The sequence below is a fragment of the Geotrypetes seraphini genome, chromosome 3, assembly GCF_902459505.1.
Source record: "Geotrypetes seraphini chromosome 3, aGeoSer1.1, whole genome shotgun sequence".
In the NCBI taxonomy this organism is placed as follows: domain Eukaryota; kingdom Metazoa; phylum Chordata; class Amphibia; order Gymnophiona; family Dermophiidae; genus Geotrypetes; species Geotrypetes seraphini.
In genome coordinates this window covers 311,015,204-311,035,949 of record NC_047086.1, presented here as the reverse complement: position 1 = coordinate 311,035,949, position 20,746 = coordinate 311,015,204, and the positions used below count along the sequence as shown (strand labels likewise).

General features: G+C 44.1%; 1 protein-coding gene across 1 annotated transcript in view; it reads left to right on the top strand.

Moving 5' to 3' along the window:
- Window positions 1-1,018: 1,018 nt before the first annotated feature.
- The window catches only part of LOC117358113 (serine palmitoyltransferase 3-like), a 227,082-nt gene continuing 207,354 nt past the window's right edge, over window positions 1,019-20,746 (top strand). Inside the window, exon 1 of the mRNA XM_033939643.1 lies at window positions 1,019-1,275. Within this exon, the coding sequence (XP_033795534.1) occupies window positions 1,180-1,275 (96 nt within the window). The 5' untranslated portion in view covers window positions 1,019-1,179. The remainder of the gene's footprint in view (window positions 1,276-20,746) is intronic.

Genomic DNA, 20,746 nt, shown 5'->3' with positions numbered 1-20,746 from the left:
ATAGAGAAATCGCTGATTCCAAGCGTTTACAGAGAAAATCGCTGATTCCCAGCACTTTGTTCACCATGCCTCTCCTTCAGAAACAGGCCAGGTCTCCCACCATGTTATTTGCGGTTTCACCATATTCATGATGGCTTTTAATACAAAATAGCAAACAACATATAAAAAAAAAGTTATTCACGGTTTTTCAGTATTGGCGGTTCTGTTAATCCACTTTCACAACGAATACAGAGGGAAAAGTGTATTCCCTCTTTTTCCTTTCTCCATATACATCATCTCTCTTTCCCTCTCATGCCACACACCTACAGTATGTCCAACAATTCTCCGTTTTCTTTTCCCTCCCCCACCTGCAACATTTATTTCTCTCCCTTCCCACAGCTTTGCTTCACAGAGAATCTCTCTGAGAAAATCTCACAGAACAATTTCAGCATCAATACCAAACTTCAACCTTAACAAGAATTTCACAATCCTTCTCAAAATTAAAAAAACCACCATAATTACCTTCCCACAAGGCACAGAAACCAAACCACCTCCCACACAGATCCAAGTCATCCAAACCTATGCAGGAGATCAGCAACAGAATACCAAAACTGCACAAATACAAAAGATACACAAACCAAACTTCTCAAAATAGGGGAAAAACCCCCACATATCTTACCTTCCAGATTTTCTTTACTTTAAAAAAACCTTGTTCTTTTCACTCAGGTAACTTTTAACACTAGTTACAGTAAGGTCTAGTGAGTAGGGACTGTCTCCTGAATGTTTAACGTACAGCGCTGTGTAGTATAGTAGCACAACAGAAATTATAAGTAGAGGACAAAACCCGCCTGGAAAAAGCAAAGGACCTGTTGTTTCGCCACGCGCGCACATTTAATTAATAAAGGAAGGCAGGACACGACGTCACAGAAGAGACGGGGATCCCCCCTCCCAAGAAGCGCGATCCAATTATTGCCTTTGTGGCTCCTCCCTTCTCTCCTCGTTTCGGGGTTTTCCAAGCTCCGCCCATGCCGGCCCATGGGCTAGGCGAGAGGAAGGGGGCGGAGCTTCGGGACTGCCCAGGCAGTGGCTGCCTTCAACGTCTTGCCCTCCCTTCCTCGTCTCCAAGGTGAGCGGGAGCAGAAGCTGGGCGGACTGGTTTTGCACGGTGTCTGGACTGTGCTGGTTGTACCGGGAAGCTAAATGGCCGCTTCAGCGTGTAACGCAAACCACCGTGGTTCGAGCGAGAAGTTCAAAAGCAAAGCGTACGGGAGGAACGGTATCCGCAAGGCGCTGCAGGTGAGTTTCTTGTGCTCTGTTAATGCCCGCGTCTTGCGAGGAAGGGCAAGAGCCCCTAGGATGTATTCGATGTATAGTCAGGGCACTTGGACTTTGAGTTGAAAGTTGTATTTTGGTTAACTGTACTCTCTATGGGAGGTGAGGGAAGTGCTATGAAACGGGGGGGGGGGGGGTGAGAGAGAGGAGGAGGAGGGTAGTGTTTCCTATAGGCGCCGCTATTTCAAAATTATTGGGGTGCTAAAACACACTATAACTTACCTATGTCTGGACACACTGTAGGAGCTTGCTCAATATTAATTATGCTCGGCTCCTAATGGCACCATTATAGTGCTTCCTGTCTTGTCCAGTTCAGCGGGCTTCAACCAAATTCTGCTTAGCTGGGCGATGCTTTGTGCCTATTCTGAACTATTCTTTTGGGATCATACTCGCAGTGACTTTTTTTGTCGCATTGCTGTTTTTCTTTGCATTTTATTGGCTTAAGAATTCCTCTCTAGTGTAAAACTCTTTGGTTGTTTATGGCTCCACCTGAGAGCTGCTTTTCAGTTCCTAAGGTGAAAGTGCAACAGAGTGACTAACTTGGAATGGGTAGAGAAATGAAAGATTGAAATCTGTGGTTCTCAGTAGATTGTATTCTCATCACTTGGAGTAAGTTGTGCTGGTTTTGGGGGGTTTTTGGAGGGAGGAGGGCTTTTATAGTCTTAGTTCAATCCAAAAAGCAAATTTGCAACTATCTGGAAATATAAACCGTCCAGGAACAGTTAAATGCTTACTGTATCTGAATGTAACTTGCTTTGAGCTACCAATGAAACAAGACCTAAGCTAAAACCAAATATGTTATGTTAACCTTTTTCCTTATAGCGATAAATCAGAATTATTAGGGTTAGTCTAGTTATTTAGGGGTGTAAGTCCTGTGCACCTGTCATAGACAAGGTTCCAATTTGAACACTAGATCAGTCTTTCCACTTCCTGGATCATCTACTGAAAGTGTTAGAGATAATATTCACAGCCCCAGAGGAGTGGGGGAAGGGAGGGGGCAAAGAGGAGAGCTGTCATTGCATAAGGGTGGCATTTTAGTGGCTGAAATTATAGCCGGTAACTACAGTATGCCGAAAGGAGCAATCACTGGTCCTTCCTTGACTTCCAGGGATCATTAGAAATCACTCTTGGGAAGGAGTGTCAAAGTTCCTCTTTGAAGGCCACAATCCAGTCAGGTTTTAAGGATTTCCCCAATGAATATGCATGAGATCTATTTGCAAGCACTGCTTTCATTGTATGCTAATAGATCTCATTGGGGAAATCCTGAAAACCCGACTGGATTGCGACCCTCGAGGAGGGACTTTGACACCCCTGCTCTTGGGTGACTTGCTCAAGATAACACAAAAACTTTGGGATTTGAGCACTGGCTTCCTTGTTCTCAGCCAGCTACTCTAACCACTAGACTACTTCTCAATTGTATTTATCTAATAACATACTAGATTTGAAGAGAAGACACTGTAGTGTGCATGCAAACCTCCAAACAAGACCCGGGGTTCTTATTAAAGCATTACTTCGTCAGATTGACAGTTATAAAAATACTGTATATTCTGCCCTTGTGGTATTAGCTCATGTGTTACAAATATACACTTGATTTTAAAGCAACAAACAGAGAAGGTGCAGATTTTTGGAGAAGAATCTTCATCCTAATATGCTGTGCTTCTTCTCCCCCCCCCCTCCCCCCCCATAAGAGGTTAAACAGGTTAGGGCAGTTTTAGCTTGGAGAAGAGATGGCTGAGAGGAGATGGTTACCTGTAAATCATAGAATTATATATAAAATAACACTACTTACACATAGAATTTTAAGGAATAAAGCTCCTGCATTCTTAGAAAGGCTTTTAATCCCTTATATTCCTACAAAATCCTTAAGATCGGAAGAGAAATCTCTCCTCTTAGTCCCTTCACTGAAACTCATTTATTCAAGGAGAGACACGATCTTTTCCATCACGGCCCCTCAAATCTGGAATTCGCTCCCAATCAATATAATGGAAGAAAAATTACTTAGTAAGTTTAAAAGGCTCCTGAAAAGCTGGCTTTTTAAGGACGCTTTTAACTGAGTTATGCAAATTTTATATATTCAGGATGTGTGTTAAGAGTACTAGTAATGCTGATAGGTGAAAATTGAGCAGTTATCCTTTTCCCCATCCTATTGTTTCATCACCTCGCCCTTTTTATTTGTTTATAAATTGTATTTAACCCTTTATTTATTATTTTTTACCTTATGTGGTTGGTTGGTCTAAAGTTTTTTAACCATCTGGTTTGATTAATGTGTTTTTCTTTTTTACCCCAATTTTATCATTATTTGTAAATCGTATTGAATTATGATTTTGCGATCAAATCAAATTTTTATTAAACTTGAAACTTGAGATATAGTACTAAACAAGAGGACATTCCATTAAACCAGTTTGTCGCAAACTGTGTGCCACGGTACACTAGTGTGCCCCAGCAGATTTTAGGTGTGCCCCGACAAGATGCTGGTAAGGAAGAGAGGCGCCGGTGCTGGCTGACTGCATCTAGTATGTGCCTCTTGCGGTGAGAAGCACGTCCTGTAGGCAGTCGGCCGACACTAACAACTCTCCTCCTCGCCGGCGTCTCTCCCCGCACCTCCCCTCCTCCTGGATCCCCCCCCCCCCCCACCAGAGACAGCTCCAGAGGCAGCTAAGGGCCTGCACGCATTCGCGTGGATGTCAAAGGGATGATGTCACGCATGTACGTGATGTCATCACGTCGATATCCCGTACACTTCCAGGTGCCTACCAGCTGGGTCACTGAGTTTAGCACGCCACCAGCCGGAAAAGTTTGAGGGACACTGCATTAAACTAACGGCACATTTTACGTGTTATTGCAAAGGTTACAATCCTTGCACAAGTTTTTGGTGTTACAGGTCCACGATTGTGGAATGCACTCTTTGAGCAGATTCATCAGATTCCTGTATTGTTATCCTTTTGTAAGTGTTTGAAGGCTTATTATTTTCAGGAATCCTTTGGTAGTGTATAGAGAATATATTACAGTTTTGTAGTTATTACTCTTTTGGGAGATTTATAAGGGAATGTTTTGGAATGTTTTTGTTATAGTGCATATGTTCGGCTGTTTGTCTAATTATTCTTATGTATGTTTGTTCTAACCCGCATAGATTTTGCGATATGTGGGATATAAATGTTTTAAAGAAAATAAACCGGGCAATATTATTTTTCACTAAACAGTTTTTTTTTATTTTCAAAATGTAGTCAAGGTGGCATTGCAAGGTTTAAATAAGGGTTGGGACTTGTATACCGCCTTTTTTGTAGTTATATAACCCAGGGCTGGATTAATCAATAGGCCCAGTAGGCACGTGTCTAGGGCCTGAAACTGTGAGGGGGGCCCGCTGAAGGAGGATGACTCACCTTGATATTTAAAAAAATGCCAATGCCCCCCCACCCCCCGCAGCAACAACAACGCGACCGAATCTGTTACAGGAAGGTCCGGCGATGACTGCTTCTGCCGGTCTATCCTCCTCCGATGTCACTTCTTCCGGAGTAAGGGGGGGGGGGGCATTGCCATTGCTGCGGGGGGGGGGGGGTTGCCGTGGGTGGGGGGGTAACATATAAAGGGGAAATTCTCTATTTTTTTTCCTTTTAGCTCTCCTGTATTTCATGCTTGTTTTACTTTTAGATTTTTGTTGTTGTTGTTGTTATTGTTGTATAATCTGGCTCCCTACTGCTTTTCTGTAAGGTTAAGAACAGCCCCAAGCCTGCTGCAGAAGTTCCTAAGTCAACACCAATTTTTAGGCTCTCATGCAACTGGACACCTAAGAGTTTTTGTCCCACTTTGTTTTACCTTCCTTGCCCTTATTACTGGCCTACTGAATAAGTCCATCTGCTGGAAAAGCAGACGGTACAGAAAGACTAGTTGAGGAAAGAAAAAAGTGGTACTGCTGGTTATCAATGATAGTAGAGGGACCAAGGCCACTTTAGAAGAGGGGGGGGGGGGCGTTGCCGTCAGCTGTTCTAATGCTGCTTTCGGGCAAAGGAGCTCAGCGGGCAGAGCCGACAGCTGCAATGTTTGGAGGGGGAGAAAGAAAGGAGCATGGAAAGGTAGTGGAGGGAGAGAAAGGGGGCAAGGTGGTATGGAAGGGTTGTGAGAAGGATGGTATGAAAGGGTGGTGGAGGAAGAGAAAGGGGGCAGGGTGGTATGGAAGGGTGGTGGAAGGAGAGAAAGGGGTTGATGGAATTGGTGTGCAGGGGAAGGGAAGAGATATAAGGGGAAGGATACTGGATGGAATTGGGTTGAAGGGAAAGAAAAGGGGCAGATGCTGATGGAAATGAGAGGAAGGCAGAGATGAGAGTGAAATGCCCGATCATGGGGGTGTGGGACAGGGAAGGAGAGAGATGCCAGATCATTGGAGGAGGGAAAGGAAGATGATGGATGCCACACCAATGGGGAGGGGGAAGAAGAGATGGAAGGGAGAGGCAGACAATTTCTGGAAGAGGCACAGAAGGACAGAAGATGAAAGGAAGAGAGTGAAAAGATGAGGAGAGCAGAAACCAGAGAAGACAAAGGTAGAAAAATTTCAATTTATTTATTATTTTGCTTTAGGGGATGTGCATCGCTGTTTCTGTGGTGTTGCATTGTATGCAGAGTCCAGCTTCTTGGTGGTCTTATTTAGTGTAAATCTGTTTTTTATTAAAGAAGGTCAAACATACAGAATATTTAAAGATAAAGGCGAGAAAAGGACCAGAAAGTCAATAAACAAGCTATGAAAAAGTACAGAGCTTATCACCCTCTGTCTGGTTGACATGTATACCGGAAACAATTGGTTGACGGAGCACATCAGAGGCAAAAAAGTCAATGAGTACAACAAAGAATACACGGGTGCTCCAAAGGCCGTACAGCAAATATATCCCAAGCCCCATAACCCCCCCCCCCACACACACACACATACACCATCTCCCAGCCCATCATCCCCCTTCCCCCAACAACAAGAACAGAGAAAGAGAAGATTTTTTTTAAAAAACAACCCCCCAAAACCTCCATCCAGCACATCCAAGGTGGGAGGACAGAACAGGCACTAAGCAGAAACATAACATTCAGGGCATTGGACTCTAATGAGCCCCAAAGAATCAGAAAATGAACCTCCCAAGGAAGAAAGAGAAAATGGAAAAAGAGAAAGGAATAAAAAGTAAGAGGAGAAAGAAAGAAAAAAGAAAAAAAAAAGGAGGGGAGGTGAAGAAAAGCCGGGAGGAGGCCACCCCAAGGCTGTGAACCCCTTACCACTCAGGAATCAAATAGGCAAAGTATTAAGAATCAAACTGCAGGCCCGAGGGGACAGAGAGTAAATATAAGGACCCCATTCCTGCAAAAAAAACCTTCGATTGATGCAAAGAATTACGCACTCGACCCCTCTCAAGCAGCATCAGAGCATGCAAGCGTTTACACCAAGCCCAATAAGAAGGAGCCCAATCTGAAACCCATTCCCCCAAAATAATCTTCTTAGCCACTAAGCTAGCCTTCGTAAAAATAACCGACCCACCCCCAGGGGAAAACGAAAAGCCTCATATTTATCCAATAAAAATCCCGCCGGTGTAAGAGGTATAGAGCAGCCCAACAAAAGATCCAAGTAATGAATCACCTGTCTCCAGAAGGCCTGGACCACAGAAGAGCTCCAAAAGGCATGGAAAAAGGATTTAGGAGCACGGGAACATTTCTCACATTGCGGCGATTCTGCTAAACCCAAGTGAAAAAGTTGGACTTGCGTAAAATAAGCACGATGTAACACCCGAAACTAACACTCTCGGAGTTCAGCTGAAACCGTAAGGGTCGGAATACGCTTAATAAGGCAGGCCACATCCAGATCCGTGGGCCGTAAGTCCAAGTCCGGAGCCCAGCAAGCACATAGGGAATCCCACATCTGAGGCCGGGCAATAGCATGTAGCGCTTGTTGTAATGCCAAGACCGACAGGCCGTCCTCCGAGAAGGGAGCAAAAAAGGCACGAAGCCTACCACCCAAACCCAATTGCAGACCTTCCACTGCCAAAGAGCGCACATAATGATCTAATTGTAAGTAAGCAAAAAAAATCAGTGCTACGAATCCCTTCGCAAAGCCGAAAAGTATGCCAAGGTGGAAGCGTGCCCTCCGGGGTAAGGACGTGCTCCAATACAGTGAAGCCCAAATGAGTCCAGTATCTAAAGGATGCAGACATCTGGCCAGGTAAGAACTGAAGGTTCCCCTGCAGGGGTAGAAAATCAGACACTCCCAGGTTCCCCCCCCCAGGCCAAGCACCAGAACCCAGCAGAAGACTCGATTGCAAATGGGACGGGAGAGAAGATCGAGGAGCATGTAACAAAGAAGACAGATGCCAAGGATGGTAGAAGGCAAATTCATAATCAAAACAAGTGTAGGTGTGTTGCTCCAAGATCCAATCCCCCAAGTAACGAAGCAAGCAAGCCTGATTGTATTTCTTCAAATTGGGAACCCCCATGCCGCCCCTTGACCAAGAGCCCAACAAGTAACAAAAAGCCATGCGAGGCTTTCTCCCCCCCCCCAAATAAACCAAGCGAGAAGCTGATGCAGTTCATGGAGATCCTTCTGCAGAAGGCGGATGGGTAACACCTGAAGAACTTAAAACCATTGAGGAAAAAAACCATATTAAAAAGGTGAATGCGACCATGTACCAAAAGGGGAAAGAATCTCCAGCCCTCTAGGTGGTGACATGTTGTGTCAAATAGCAAATACAAATTAGCCTGTTTAATGGAAGAAACTGAAGAAGTCAATTGGATGCCAAGATAGCGAAATGATTGGTCAGCCCATTTCAGTGGGAAGACCCCCCGGCCAGTTGTCCCGAAGCCCGGGAGGGAAGGAAGGGCCAAGGACTTCTCGAGATTCAGCTGAAAACCCGAAAAGTCCCCATGTTCAGCCATCACCATCAAAAGAGCAGGCAGAGCTTGGACAGGACGAGTAAGATGTACCAGAAGATCATCCGCAAATGTGGACAATTTAAATTCCACCGTACCAATGGGGACCCCAAGAATGTCCGGATTGCGCAGAACATCACACACTAAAGGGTCTAAGGTAAGAAAAAACAGCAGGGGGGACAAAGGGCACCCCTGCCGAGTGCCTTGCTGAATGTCAAAAGGGTCAGAAAGCCTATTAACCCAAACAGCTGCCAAAGGCGAAGCATAAAGAGTGGAGACAGCATCAAGAAACAATCCCTCAAAACCATAATGCCGCAACGTGGCAAACAAGAACTTCCAGGAGACCCTGTCAAAAGCCTTCTCCGCATTGAAGCTGACCAACAGGGAAGGCAATCGAGCAAGAGCCACGTATTCCAAAGAAGTTAAGATACGGCGAATAGAGCGGGTCACCCGACGATTAAGGACGAAGCCTACCTGAGAATCAGCGATAAGATTGGGGAGAACACGGGCCGTCCTGTTAGCCAGGATCTTAGCGAAAAATTTTGCCTCTGTATTAAGAAGGGAGATAGGCCGATAAGAACTAAGCAAGGTAGGATCCCGTCCCGGTTTCAACAGAACCACGATATGTGCATCCCGCAGAGACTGATAAAAACCCACTCTGAGCATACGCATTGAAGGTAGAAGTCAGCACCAGTGTAATTTCCATAGAGAGCAATTTATAAAACTCCGCGCGATAGCTATCGGGTCCCGGGGCTTTCCATAGAGCGCTAGACTGGATCACCGAAGCCACCTCCTCCATCGAGATAGGGGCATTCAACATCTGTTGCTGAATGGCTGATACACGAGGAGTCGGGATGTTATCGAGATACAACTCACTCGGCATCTCCAGGACCGCAGAGCGGGCATATAACCTCTGATAGAACTGGCGAAAAACTCTCACAATCTCCACATCAGTATAAACCGGCCCCACCTCCTCCTCCATTACCCGGATCACCCTCCGCGGACCATCAGACGTACGGATCAGGTTAGCTAAGTCTCCCGCCCTTATTACCATGAAGATGAAATTGATGTTTAAAATATTGAAGGGAGCGGGCGATATGGGCCTGCGATGCCTCTCTGGGAAGGGGTGAAGGCGAAGAATTTCCCTATCGCGCGCTTTTTTCTTAAAACTAGCATAAGCAATAATCTCACCATGCAAAACTTCTTTAGCTGCCTCCCAGTATAGCACTGGATCCTCCAGATAAGCCTCATTATGGATTTGAAATTCCTTCCATTTCTGAAGTAAATGATCAAGAAACCCAGGATCCCTATAAAAAGCCAGAGGGAAGCGCCATCGACGGGTGCCGCTTCCACCCGCCTCCACACTCAAGGTGCACCAAACAAAGGCATGATCCGAAATACAATATGGACCGATCCCCGCCACAGTCGTAGATGAAAAAAGATAAGTAGACAAAAGCCAGTAGTCTATCCGAGATTGAGTGCCATGAGCATGGGATAGGTGAGTGTAATCACGCTCCCCAGGATGGAGAGCGTGCCAAACATCCACCAGATCCAGAGTCGAGCAGAGGTAAGGAATCCCCGTAGAAGAATCAATGTGGTCCTATGGATGGGGATCATGAACAAGGTTAAAATCGCCCCCAAACACCCGAGGCAAATCAGGAAAGTCACTCAAAGCCTTGAACAAAGAAAGGTAAAAAGCCTTATCATAAACATTTGACGCATAAATATTACAGAGAAGCAAAGGTGTACGATCTAAAAGGATAGAAACGAAGACAAAACGACCAGACGGGACTGCATACACCCTATTCACTGTCACATCCAGGGTTTTCCGAATGAGAATCAAAACGTCAGCCATCTGCTACAACGCACAAGCCCCCACCACCCATCCAACCCACCAGCGAGCAAATTTATCATGTTCCTGAGAGGTCAAGTGCGTCTCCTGTAAGAAAGCAATGTCCGCCCCGTGACGGTTCAAGGTCTGCAATATCTTTTGTCGCTTAACAGGGGAAATAACCCCATTAACATTCCAAGAAATTAGTTTAACCATTGAAAACCTGAGGAATTAAAAGCAATGATGAAACAGCAATAAAAGGGGAAAGGAGGACCAGCTTACGGTGGTCTTATTTAACCGTTATCTACATATTTCTATTTTATCCCCCCTTTTACAAAACTGTTGAACATTTTTTAGCACTGGCCATAGCTAAAAACCATACTACAGTTTTGTAAAAGGGGGAGAGGTTAGTTTGTGATTACATATTCCATACTAGGCGAAGGTGTTTTCTGTGTTCTGTTTGTATGAAAGACATGTTTTTTTGTTAGCATTGATTAGCCTTATTGGCGAAATGCATCAGGCATGGTTCTTGGGAGCACCTTGAATTAACCTGATTTGAATCTCCTTATTTTCTGCCAATCTTCTTTTGTTTCATGTTGGATTCTCTGGTGGACTGCTTGCCTTGTTGTTTCGTTGCAAGTTAATATACATGGAGTGGAACGTACTAGAGGAGTTACAGATTTGGTTGTTTATACATATGGGTTACAGTTGGTTGATGTAGAGTAAGGCAGTTGAGAGGCGTTGTAAACTTTGTTATTAATATAGACTTACATTTTGGATAGTATTATTACTTTACAAATATTTGAACACTTTTATATATGCATGAAAAGGGTTCAGAGTTAAAGTCCTGGGTAAGTAGGTGGGAAGGGAAGGAAGGGGGATTTGTTCAGAGATGTTTGGGGGGTTGCATAGAAGAAAAACTGTGCACTGGTATGCTAATCTTTGGTTTTGAATAGAAAAAAAGAAATACAAGTGGAAATAAAGAAGTAAATAAGAAAACAGATAAATGGGGGCGGCACATGGGCAGGGTAGGGGTGTGGCATGGGCGGGGAAGGGCCAGGGGGGCCCAGTGTACTTGGGTGCCTAGGGGCCCTCAAAGAATTAATCCTGCCCTGATAAAACCACACTCAAAGCAGTTTACATACAGGTACCATCTGTCCCAGTAGACTCACAATATATCTAAATCATGGATCTCAAAGTCCCTCTTTGAGTGTCGCAATCCAGTCGAGTTTTCAGGTTTTCCCCAATGAATGTGCATTGAAAGCATTGCATGCACATAGATCTCATGCATATTCAGTGGGGAAATCCTTAAAACCGGACTGGATTGTGGCCCTCAAGGAGGGACTTTGAGACCCCTGATCTAAATGTACCTAGGGCAGTGGAGGGTTAAGTGACTTGCCCAGGATCACAGGGAGCAGCGCAGGGTTTGAACCCACAACTTCAGGGTGCTAAGGCTGTAGCTCTAACTACTACCCCACAGAGGCTACAACTAAGAATGTACCTTTGTTAGCTATTCATGCCGTAAATCCTGTTAGGTATACAAAAGAACTGAATGAATGTGTATGAAAATCAGTGCACATGTTTAGGTATACAAGTTCGCATGTGTGTACAATGTGTGCATTAAAAATGAATGTGTGAAATGAACCCCAAAAGCAGGAAAACGTAAAAAAGAAACCCCTCCCCCTCCAATGCTCTTCATATCCCCAGTTTTAGACAAGTTATGATGGAAAAATCCATAAACAGTGTCTTATACAGTATTCATTTGGGGCCCAAAAAAGGCACTAGGTCTTATTTTTGGGTAGGGCTTATTTTTATCATGTACATGATCATCTCTCCCTTCCTGTCCTTCACCCCAATTCTTCCTCTTTCCTTTCCCCCACATGTGCAACATCTTTCCTCCCCTTTCACCCATCCCCTTGTGGCTTCCCTCTGCAGCTTCTTTCTATCCCTCCCATCCCCCTGTGCAGCATAACCCTTGCCCAGCTTCCATCCTTCCCTCCCTCTTGCAGCAGAACCCTTGAGCACCTGCAGCCGAACCGCTGAACCCCCGCTGACCCTCCATCCTTCCCTCCCAACCAATCCCCACCAACCGTGACCATAAATACTTTCTGGCAGAGGAGCGTCGGGCCAGCAGCCCTCACAGGCTGCTTCGCGACCTCGCTGGGGCCTTCTGTGTACTGATGAGAAGGCCGCAAAGCAGCCTGTGAGGGCTGCTGGCCTGACACTCCTCTGCTGGAAGGTATTTATGGTTTGCAGTCGGCGGGGATCGGTTGGGAGGGAAGGATGGAGGATCAGCAGGGGTTCAGCTGTGCAGCGGGGGACGTATTGGGCTGCTGCCTACGACTAGGGCTTATATTAAGACCTACTCCGAAAATCATGCTAGGGCTTATTTTCGGGGAAACACGGTATTACTAGCCATGCAGACCTGGAAAAAGCAGATATGAATAATGATAAATCTTGCCAGATATTTGTGAGCTGGATTAGCCACTGCTGGAGTCTGGGCTTCATGGGTCTTTTCAACTGCTCTAGTATGTTACATTTTGTGTTCTAAAAATTTAGAAGCACTAAGCTTTATTGCCTTTCTAATAAGGAAAGCTTTTTTAAGTAATTCACATCTATAATAATAAAACCCTAGAGCGCGCATGCGCTGTTAAAAGATCGTGAGTCCTGGTGGCGTGAGGTGTGCTTCTGTGCCAGTGCTCACGGCGTCGGCGCTAGCTGGAGGCGCGTGTGCCAGCGACTCCTCCCTCCTGCTGCCGCTCCTCTTCAAAGCGGCCTGCTGAGGTTCGCCAGCCGCTGTAGCTAACCTTGAAGGCCGCTCTCCACCTTCCCGACGGCGAGCAGTACCGGGGCAGGACGCCGGGCCTGCTGCATGATGGTTTGCGCCGAGAGGTCCAGCTCCAGTTGGAGACATGGAGGGAGGGTAAGAATGGGAGGGGGGGTGGAAACGGAAGGGGGCCACAGAGTAGGCAGGCATTGCACAACAGGGGACCAGAGGGAGAGGGAAAGGGGGCTGCTTTGGTGGGAAGAGGGCCATGGAGCACGCAGGCATGGAAGAACAGGGTACCAGGGGAGAGGGAAAGAGGGCTGCTTTGGGGGAAGGGGGCCACGGAGCACGCAGGCATGGTAGAACAGGGGACCAGGGGAGAGGGAAAGGGGGCTGCTTTGAGGGGAGGGGTATGCTGGGGGGCAGACAGCAATCATTGGGGGGGGGTCAGAAGGGGGCCACAGAGCACGCAGGCATGGCACAACAAGAGGAGAGGGAAAGGGGGCTGCTGGGGGGGGAAAACAATCATGCTTTGCTCTGGGAAGGGGGGGACACAGAAGGGGGCCACAGAGATACAGGCAGGCATGGTGCAACAGGTAGGCAGGGGGCCAGGGAGAGACACAGACAGAACGAATGACAGACAGACAGCGTCCAAGGAGAGAGAGACAAAGAAAAAACCCCAGACAGACAGACATCTCTAGCACCCGTTAATGTAACGGGCTTAAAGACTAGTTTAAAATATTACGGTACATGTTAAAATGTTTAAAAGGAAAAAAAGTCGGCAACACTTCAAATAAATCTGTTTAAGGGCTCCTTTTACTAAGATGCACTAATGGTTTTAACGCGCGCTACATGCTAACGCCTCCATAGAGCTTGCGTAAATATTTTTCATTTAGCGCGGGGTTAGCATGCATGCTAATCTTTAGCGCACGCTAAAAATGCTAGCGCACCTTAGTGAAAGGAGCCTTAAATGCTACAAAAGGACCATATAGAACAAATGTTTTAAAAAAAAGTTGCTTGAAGAGTTGTGAGGTTCCAAACTGTGTAGAAATAAATTCTGTTCTCGCATTTTTTTAACTAAACAAATTAGTATGTCTGGTGTTTGCAGAACAAAATATCAGGCCTATGTTTTATTAATAGTTATACAGGTGTTGTTTTTTTTTTTTTTTTTTTATAAATATATAAATTGTGTAGCTGGGTTTTGGAACTTGAATTATTTAGAATTTGTAGACTACACATTCAAAGTGAACTGGCCTGATCTGTTCAAACTGATGCTGGCTTGGAGTTGGGTGGGGAAAGAGACATGTTCAGGAAAGAGTTGCTGGGAATTTGTTTGGCTAGTGGAAGGAAATGAGTTCTATAACAGACTGTATGGTAGGCGAGAGGGAATTTGGAACGAGATTTCCTTTACAAATTATTACTAAAGCAAGAAAGACTCAGCCTGTGTAAAACGCCTGCACTGCCAGAAAAAGTAGGTGTGTTTTGAACCTGTTTTTCACAGCTTCTGAGCCTTTGTAGTTGTACAGTGAAATTTCTGTACAATAAAATACCGAGGCCTTGGATTTCAGCTGCGTTTATCCAGATCTTATCTAGATAAGTGCTGCTCACTGATGCAAGAGCCAGACTTTGCAGCATGGTTATCCAGATAATGTTGAAAATCCTTGCTGCCAGAGCAGAGCCAAGGTAGACTCTGAAGTTATCCAGATACCACTGATATTCGGTGTTAGGACAGTTATATTTGGGGCCCCTTTTGCAAAGCTGCGATAGTACAAGAGCCCCAGTATGGCAAATGCACCACAGCCCATAGGAATTGAATAGGCTGCATCACATTTGCTGTGTGGGAATCGCTACTGTCTTTGTAAAAAAGAGAGACAAACAGCAAAAGAAGTCCAACAAGGTCTGCAGTGCAGAAGCGGCAAGCGAGAAGCAAAAAGAAAACTGCAGACTAGTATGTACAAGATGCAGGCTGTGTTTTTTATTATACCAAATATTTAATGCAGTTAAATGTTACCACCTTATTACAAACCAAGAGACCCGACACGGTCCGTGTTTCGGAGAACATGCCTTCTTCAGGGGTCCATGGTTGACAAGGTTTGTAAAAACCTTAATAAAATGGTATTAAACAATTGCCTTTTTAATAAAAGGTCATCGGCCAGCAGCGCTAAATAAAAGGGGCCATTATTTAGGTACTAAATTGTCTGGATAGCTATCTGGGCTGTGGCATAGCGAGGGTGAGAGGTGCCCGGTGCACTGGTGCCTCTCCACCATCTTTTCCACCCCTCCGCTCCTTCCCTGCATCCCTTTCTTTCTCCTGTACCTCTTTAACTTCCCCGGCGCGAGCAGCATCACCAACTTGCTGCCTGTATCGGCATCTGCTCTCCCTCTGATGTCACTTCCTAGGTGCGGGACCCAGAAGTGATGTCGAATTGGAATTGCTGCTCACACAGGCGAAGAACTAGAGATATGGTGGGGAGGGGGGAGCGGGTGGGGCAGAGAGGAGGAAGGGTTCTGGCGCCCTCACCAAGACGGCACCCAAAGTGGACTTCCCCCTTACGGCCCAGTGAAGCCAAAAAGTTGGACACCCCTGTATTAGACTGTAAAGTGATTACACATTTGCAAGGAAACTGAAGGAAGAAGTTAGTACCCAAGGATGTAACACCTTCCATTTCAAAAATTAATTGCAACCTAGTTCCCTGCCCAGCTGTGCAACCAGGGCTCTTTCCAGCTATTCCGTAGACACCTGAAAACTTGGCTATTTTCAAAAAATGTAAATTTCCACTTCCCCCTTTCACCAACTCCCACTGTACTTTCCTTTTTTAATTTTGGTAAATCATGTCAAGCTCTATATTTATAGAGAAGATGCGGTATAAGAACATAAGAATTGCCGCTGCTGGGTCAGACCAGTGGTCCATCGTGCCCAGCAGTCCACTAACGTGGTGGCCCTTGGGTCAAAGACCAGTGCCCTAACTGAGACTAGCCTTACCTGCGTACGTTCTGGTTCAGTAGGAACTTGTCTAACTTTGTCTTGAATCTCTGGAGGATGTTTTCCCCTATAACAACCTCTGGAAGAGCGTTCCAGGTTTCATTTAGTTTAGTTATATGGACCTAGCCACATCTGGAAAAATCCAGATGGGCTGGCCACGAAACAGAGAATTTTTATTTTGAAAGTATTTTTTCAAAACATTTATTTTATGGAGATTTAATAATACATTGATTGCAGACTCAGACTTTCTAGAAGAATTCCAATTAAAAATGAATGAATATTTCCAAATTAATGCCTCAGAGGAGATCTCCTTAGGATGCTTGTGGGATGCTTTTAAAGCTACCATGAGGGGGCAAATCATATCATTTTCTAATTTGGAACAATGTATTAAGGATTTAGAGCCAAAGTTGGCTGTGAAATGGAAACTTTTCTAGGCCCTCTTAAAAGGTAAATATAAATACAGTGGTACCTTGGATTACGAGCATAATCCGTTCCAGGAGCATGCTCGTAATCCAAAATGCTCGTTTATCAAAGCGAATTTCCCCATAGAAAATAATGGAAACTCGCTTTGATATGTTTCCACCCCACCCCCCACCCCCGATAACCGACATCGCTCCCCCCACTCACAAAGGCCCCCTTGCTCCAACCAGCCCCCCCAGCGCGAACTTACCCCCGCCCGAACAACTTAAACTTACCCCTCTCCCCCTGTCTAGTGCAGGCACAGATCGTGTGCCTAGAAGATCTTCCAGCTTCTGCCTTGAGCATGCATCTGCGCATGCTCAAGGACTTCTAATTCTCCCTCTCGCTGAGGGCAAGTTTAAGTTGTTCGGGCGGGGGGGGGGTGCCGGTTGGAGCAAGGGGGCCTTTGCGAGCGGGGGGGGCGATGCCGGTTATCGGGGGAGGGGGTGCTCGCAAATCGAGTCAACACTCAGTTTGTGAGTCAAAAGTTTGCTGAGTGTGTTGCTCGTCTTGCAAAACACTCGCAAACCGAGGTTTGACTGTACAATGAGATCTCCTCACAACTGGTCAGGAAAGACTTGTTTTCTCAACAGGCTTTGTATTATGGTAATTCGAATAAAGCAGGAAGATTACCGGTATTAGCTAATTACCTTTAAAGCTAAAAAACGAAAAGCAAAAATTGTGGCAATTAAAGATGAGAAGGGTGAAACTCATTATCTAATTGGAAATTTTAAAACAATTTTTGAACTTTTACAAAGCTTTATATTCTTCTAAGCCTTATTCAAATAAAGAACTAAAGGGTTTAGCGTTTTTACAGTTGATCAAGGGACCAAAAATTCCCAAGCATATAAAAGGAAATATTGAAGAGCCTATATCACTGAAAGAATTACAAGCAGTGTTGAAGTCCATTAGAGTTGGATGATGGGTTCACTGTAGAGTTCTACAAATCATTTCAAATTACCCTATTACCTCATCTATTAAATTTATATCAGGCTCAACTAACTAAAGGTTGTATTACAGGTACTATGGCAGAATCTTTAACTATTGTTTTGCCGAAGCCAACTAAAAAAATCCTATGTTGGTTTCAAATTACAGGCCTATTTCTTTGATTAATGTAGATGGAAAACTTCTGGCTAAGTTATTTGCTTTACGCTTGGCCAAGGCTCTCCCTTATATTATCAGTATGCACCAAGCAGGGTTCATTGCTCAAAGACATTCTTCAAATAATACCATATTGGCTTTTCACAAGCTAAATTTAACAAAAACCATGGAAGATCCGGCCTTCTCTGTGTCCGTGGATACAGAGAAGGCCTTGGATCGTATAGAATGGACCTTTATGTATCAAGCAATGGATTGGTTTGGTATAGGATCCGGATTTATTCAAATGATCCAAACCTTGTTTAGTTCCCCTTCTGCCAGATTATATATTGATAATACTTTTTCAGAATGGTTTTGTCTGGAGAGGGGAGTTAGACAAGGATATCCATTATCTCCTTTGCTGTTTGATATTGTTCTGGAACCCTTGTTATTGGCTATTCAACAGGCAAAGGAGATTCAGGGTATTCCTTATGCAGGTCGGGAATATAAGGTCTCCGCTTATGCTTCATTTGAAGAATCCTGAATCTACCATTCCCCATTTACTACATTTGATTGACAGGTTTGAGAAATTTTCTGAATATAAAAATAATTGGAGTAAATCAGAGGTTCTTCCGCTAAATGTACATTGTCCAAAAGGATTATTTGATTCATTCCCCTTTCTTTGGAAGGAAGAGGGTATAAAATATTTAGGTATTTGGATTCATAAAATGCTGGAAGAGACGATGAAAGTAAATGAAAAATCTTTATTGCTAAAGGTCACAGAAATGTGTGAGCAATGGAACCCTTTACATCTGTCTTGGTGGGGGAGAGTTCAAACAGTTTTGCCTGTGATTTGCTACCAAATGGGTATGTTACCGGTTTATTTTCAGGAGGTCCTTTTATAAGAAATTAAGTAGTATTCTTACTAAATTTATTTGGCTGGGTAAAACTGCGAGAATTGCCTTAGTATCTTTAGAAAAACCAATTGCAGCGGGTGGGGTAAATTTTCATAATTTTTATAGGTACCATCAGGCCTATATACTGTGTCAGGGTATGTTTTGGATTCTCCCTGAGCTCATGGAAAATCTCCCTGATTGGTTGTATTTAGAGTGGCAACTTGTGTCCCCATTACGTTTGTTTCATGTGTTGAGTATCAAGTTACCCAGATATGTTAAGGGCAATAGTATTTTACTGAACACCTGGAAAACCTTGAAATTTTTTAACAAATTAACAGATATTCCAGTAGAGAAATCCACTTATCAATCCTTGTGGCTAAACTCCAAGATTCAAATTGGCGAGTCTAAGATTGCCTGGAAGCATTGGATGCAAGCAGGTATACGTACACTAGATGATGTTTTATTAAATGGGAAATTGCTTGATTTTTCACGACTGCAACAATTATTTGGTATTTCAAAGTCTCAAAAATTATAAATAGTTGCAGTTGAAGTAAGCCATTCAGAAGGGGTTCCCTGATTGGCGAAATCTAAAAAATCATTACAGTTTGCAGGTCCTATGCTTCCAGACAGATTTCCTAGGACATCAGGCCGCCCAGTGGTATAAATTAATATCTGAATTCTTGAATAAAAACCCAAAATCTAGTCTTAGAGACATTTGGAGCATTGAAATAAAGCAGTATATTTCTGTGTCTCAATGGCCACAAATTTGGACTTGGAGGATGAGATGTACAACATCAGCATCTATGAGACAAACCTGATTTAACTTGTTACATAGATCTTTTTGGACCCCTGTTAGGTTACAAAAGTTAGACAGTTCTAAATCTAATAGATAATGGCACTGTCATCTAGACCAGTGGTTCCCAACCCTGTCCTGGAGGACCACCAGGCAAATCGAGTTTTCAGGCTAGCCCTAATGAATATGCATGAGAGAGATTTTCATATAATGGAAGTGACAGGCATGCAAATCTGCTCCATGCATATTCATTAGGGCTAGCCTGAAAACCCGATTGGCCTGGTGGTCCTCCAGGACAGGGTTGGGAACCACTGATCTAGACATTGGGACGCTGGATCATCTGTTGTTCTATTGTCCTTTGATACTTAACTTTTGGAAGTCGATATGGGGTCAGATTAATGTTGTACTTGAGTCATCAATTCCATTGACTTATGAAGTGGTAATATGTGGAACATTATTACATATTAAGCCCCCATGGATCGTTATAAATGCCGGCTTTTCCTAATTATGACTGGAATAGCTATGCGGATGGTAACATGTAATTGGAAAAATTGATCGCCTCAATTTTTCTTTTTGGTGGGCGAACTTATGCTCCAGTTATAGGCATGAAAAAATGTATGCTGAAATGCTGGGGCATAGTAATGTATTTAAACTGGTTTGAGGCCCATTGACATCTTTTATTACTTTTCTATAGTCGTCTTTGTCTTCAAAACTTTTCGAAAAGAAATCAAAACTCTACTTTTCAAAAAATTTATCCAGATATCTTAATCCAACCCTTCCCCCTCCTCCTAGATAAATTCTCCCCCAAAACCTCCACTTAAATAATCTCTTCCTCCCCAAAACACCAACCACTATTCAGATCCCTGAAATGTAATGTAATCTTATTTGTACTCTAACTGTAATCTATTTGTTATATCAATTTGCAAGTTCTTCCGGAATTAATCCAGCTACCTCTCCTCCCTTGAAACAAAAAAAAAAACCACACAAAAACACCCCCCCCACAAAACTGTTGTAACTTCACTGGAAATGTCCAGTTAGCTCTTTTGTAATCTGCCTTGAATTGCAAGGTATAGGCGGAATAGAAGTTCCTAATGTAATGTAATGTATCTATCGACCTGTGAGCCTCACTTCGGTTCCTGGGAAGATAATTGAAACACTGATTAAAGACAACATTGTACAACATTTGGAGGATCACAACCTAATAAGGGCTAGTCAACACGGATTCAGGAAAGGGAAGTCATGTTTGACAAATTTATTACAATTCTTTGAGAAAGTGAACAAACAAGTGGGTAGTGGAGATTCAGTGGACATAGTTTAATTGGACTTCCAGAAAGCGTTTGACAAGGTTCCGCATGCAAGGCTTATGAAGAAACTACTAAGCCATGGAGTAGGAGGAAAAGTGCACAGATGGATCGGCAAGTGGTTGGAGAACAGAAAGCAGAGGGTTAGCATAAATGGGAAATTCTCGGACTGGGAGAGGGTGACTAGCGGAGTGCCCCAGGGCTCGGTTCTTGGGCCTATTTTGTTCAATATTTTTATAAACGACCTGGAGGAGGAAACAACTTGCAATATAATAAAGTTTGCAGACGATACAAAACTATGTCGGGCTGTTGACTCTCAAAGGGACTGCGAGGAACTCCAGAAGGATCTGAACAAGCTGGAAGCCTGGGCAACAAGATGGCAGATGAATTTTAACATAAACAAATGCAAGGTGATGCATCTAGGAAAAAAAACAAAGAAC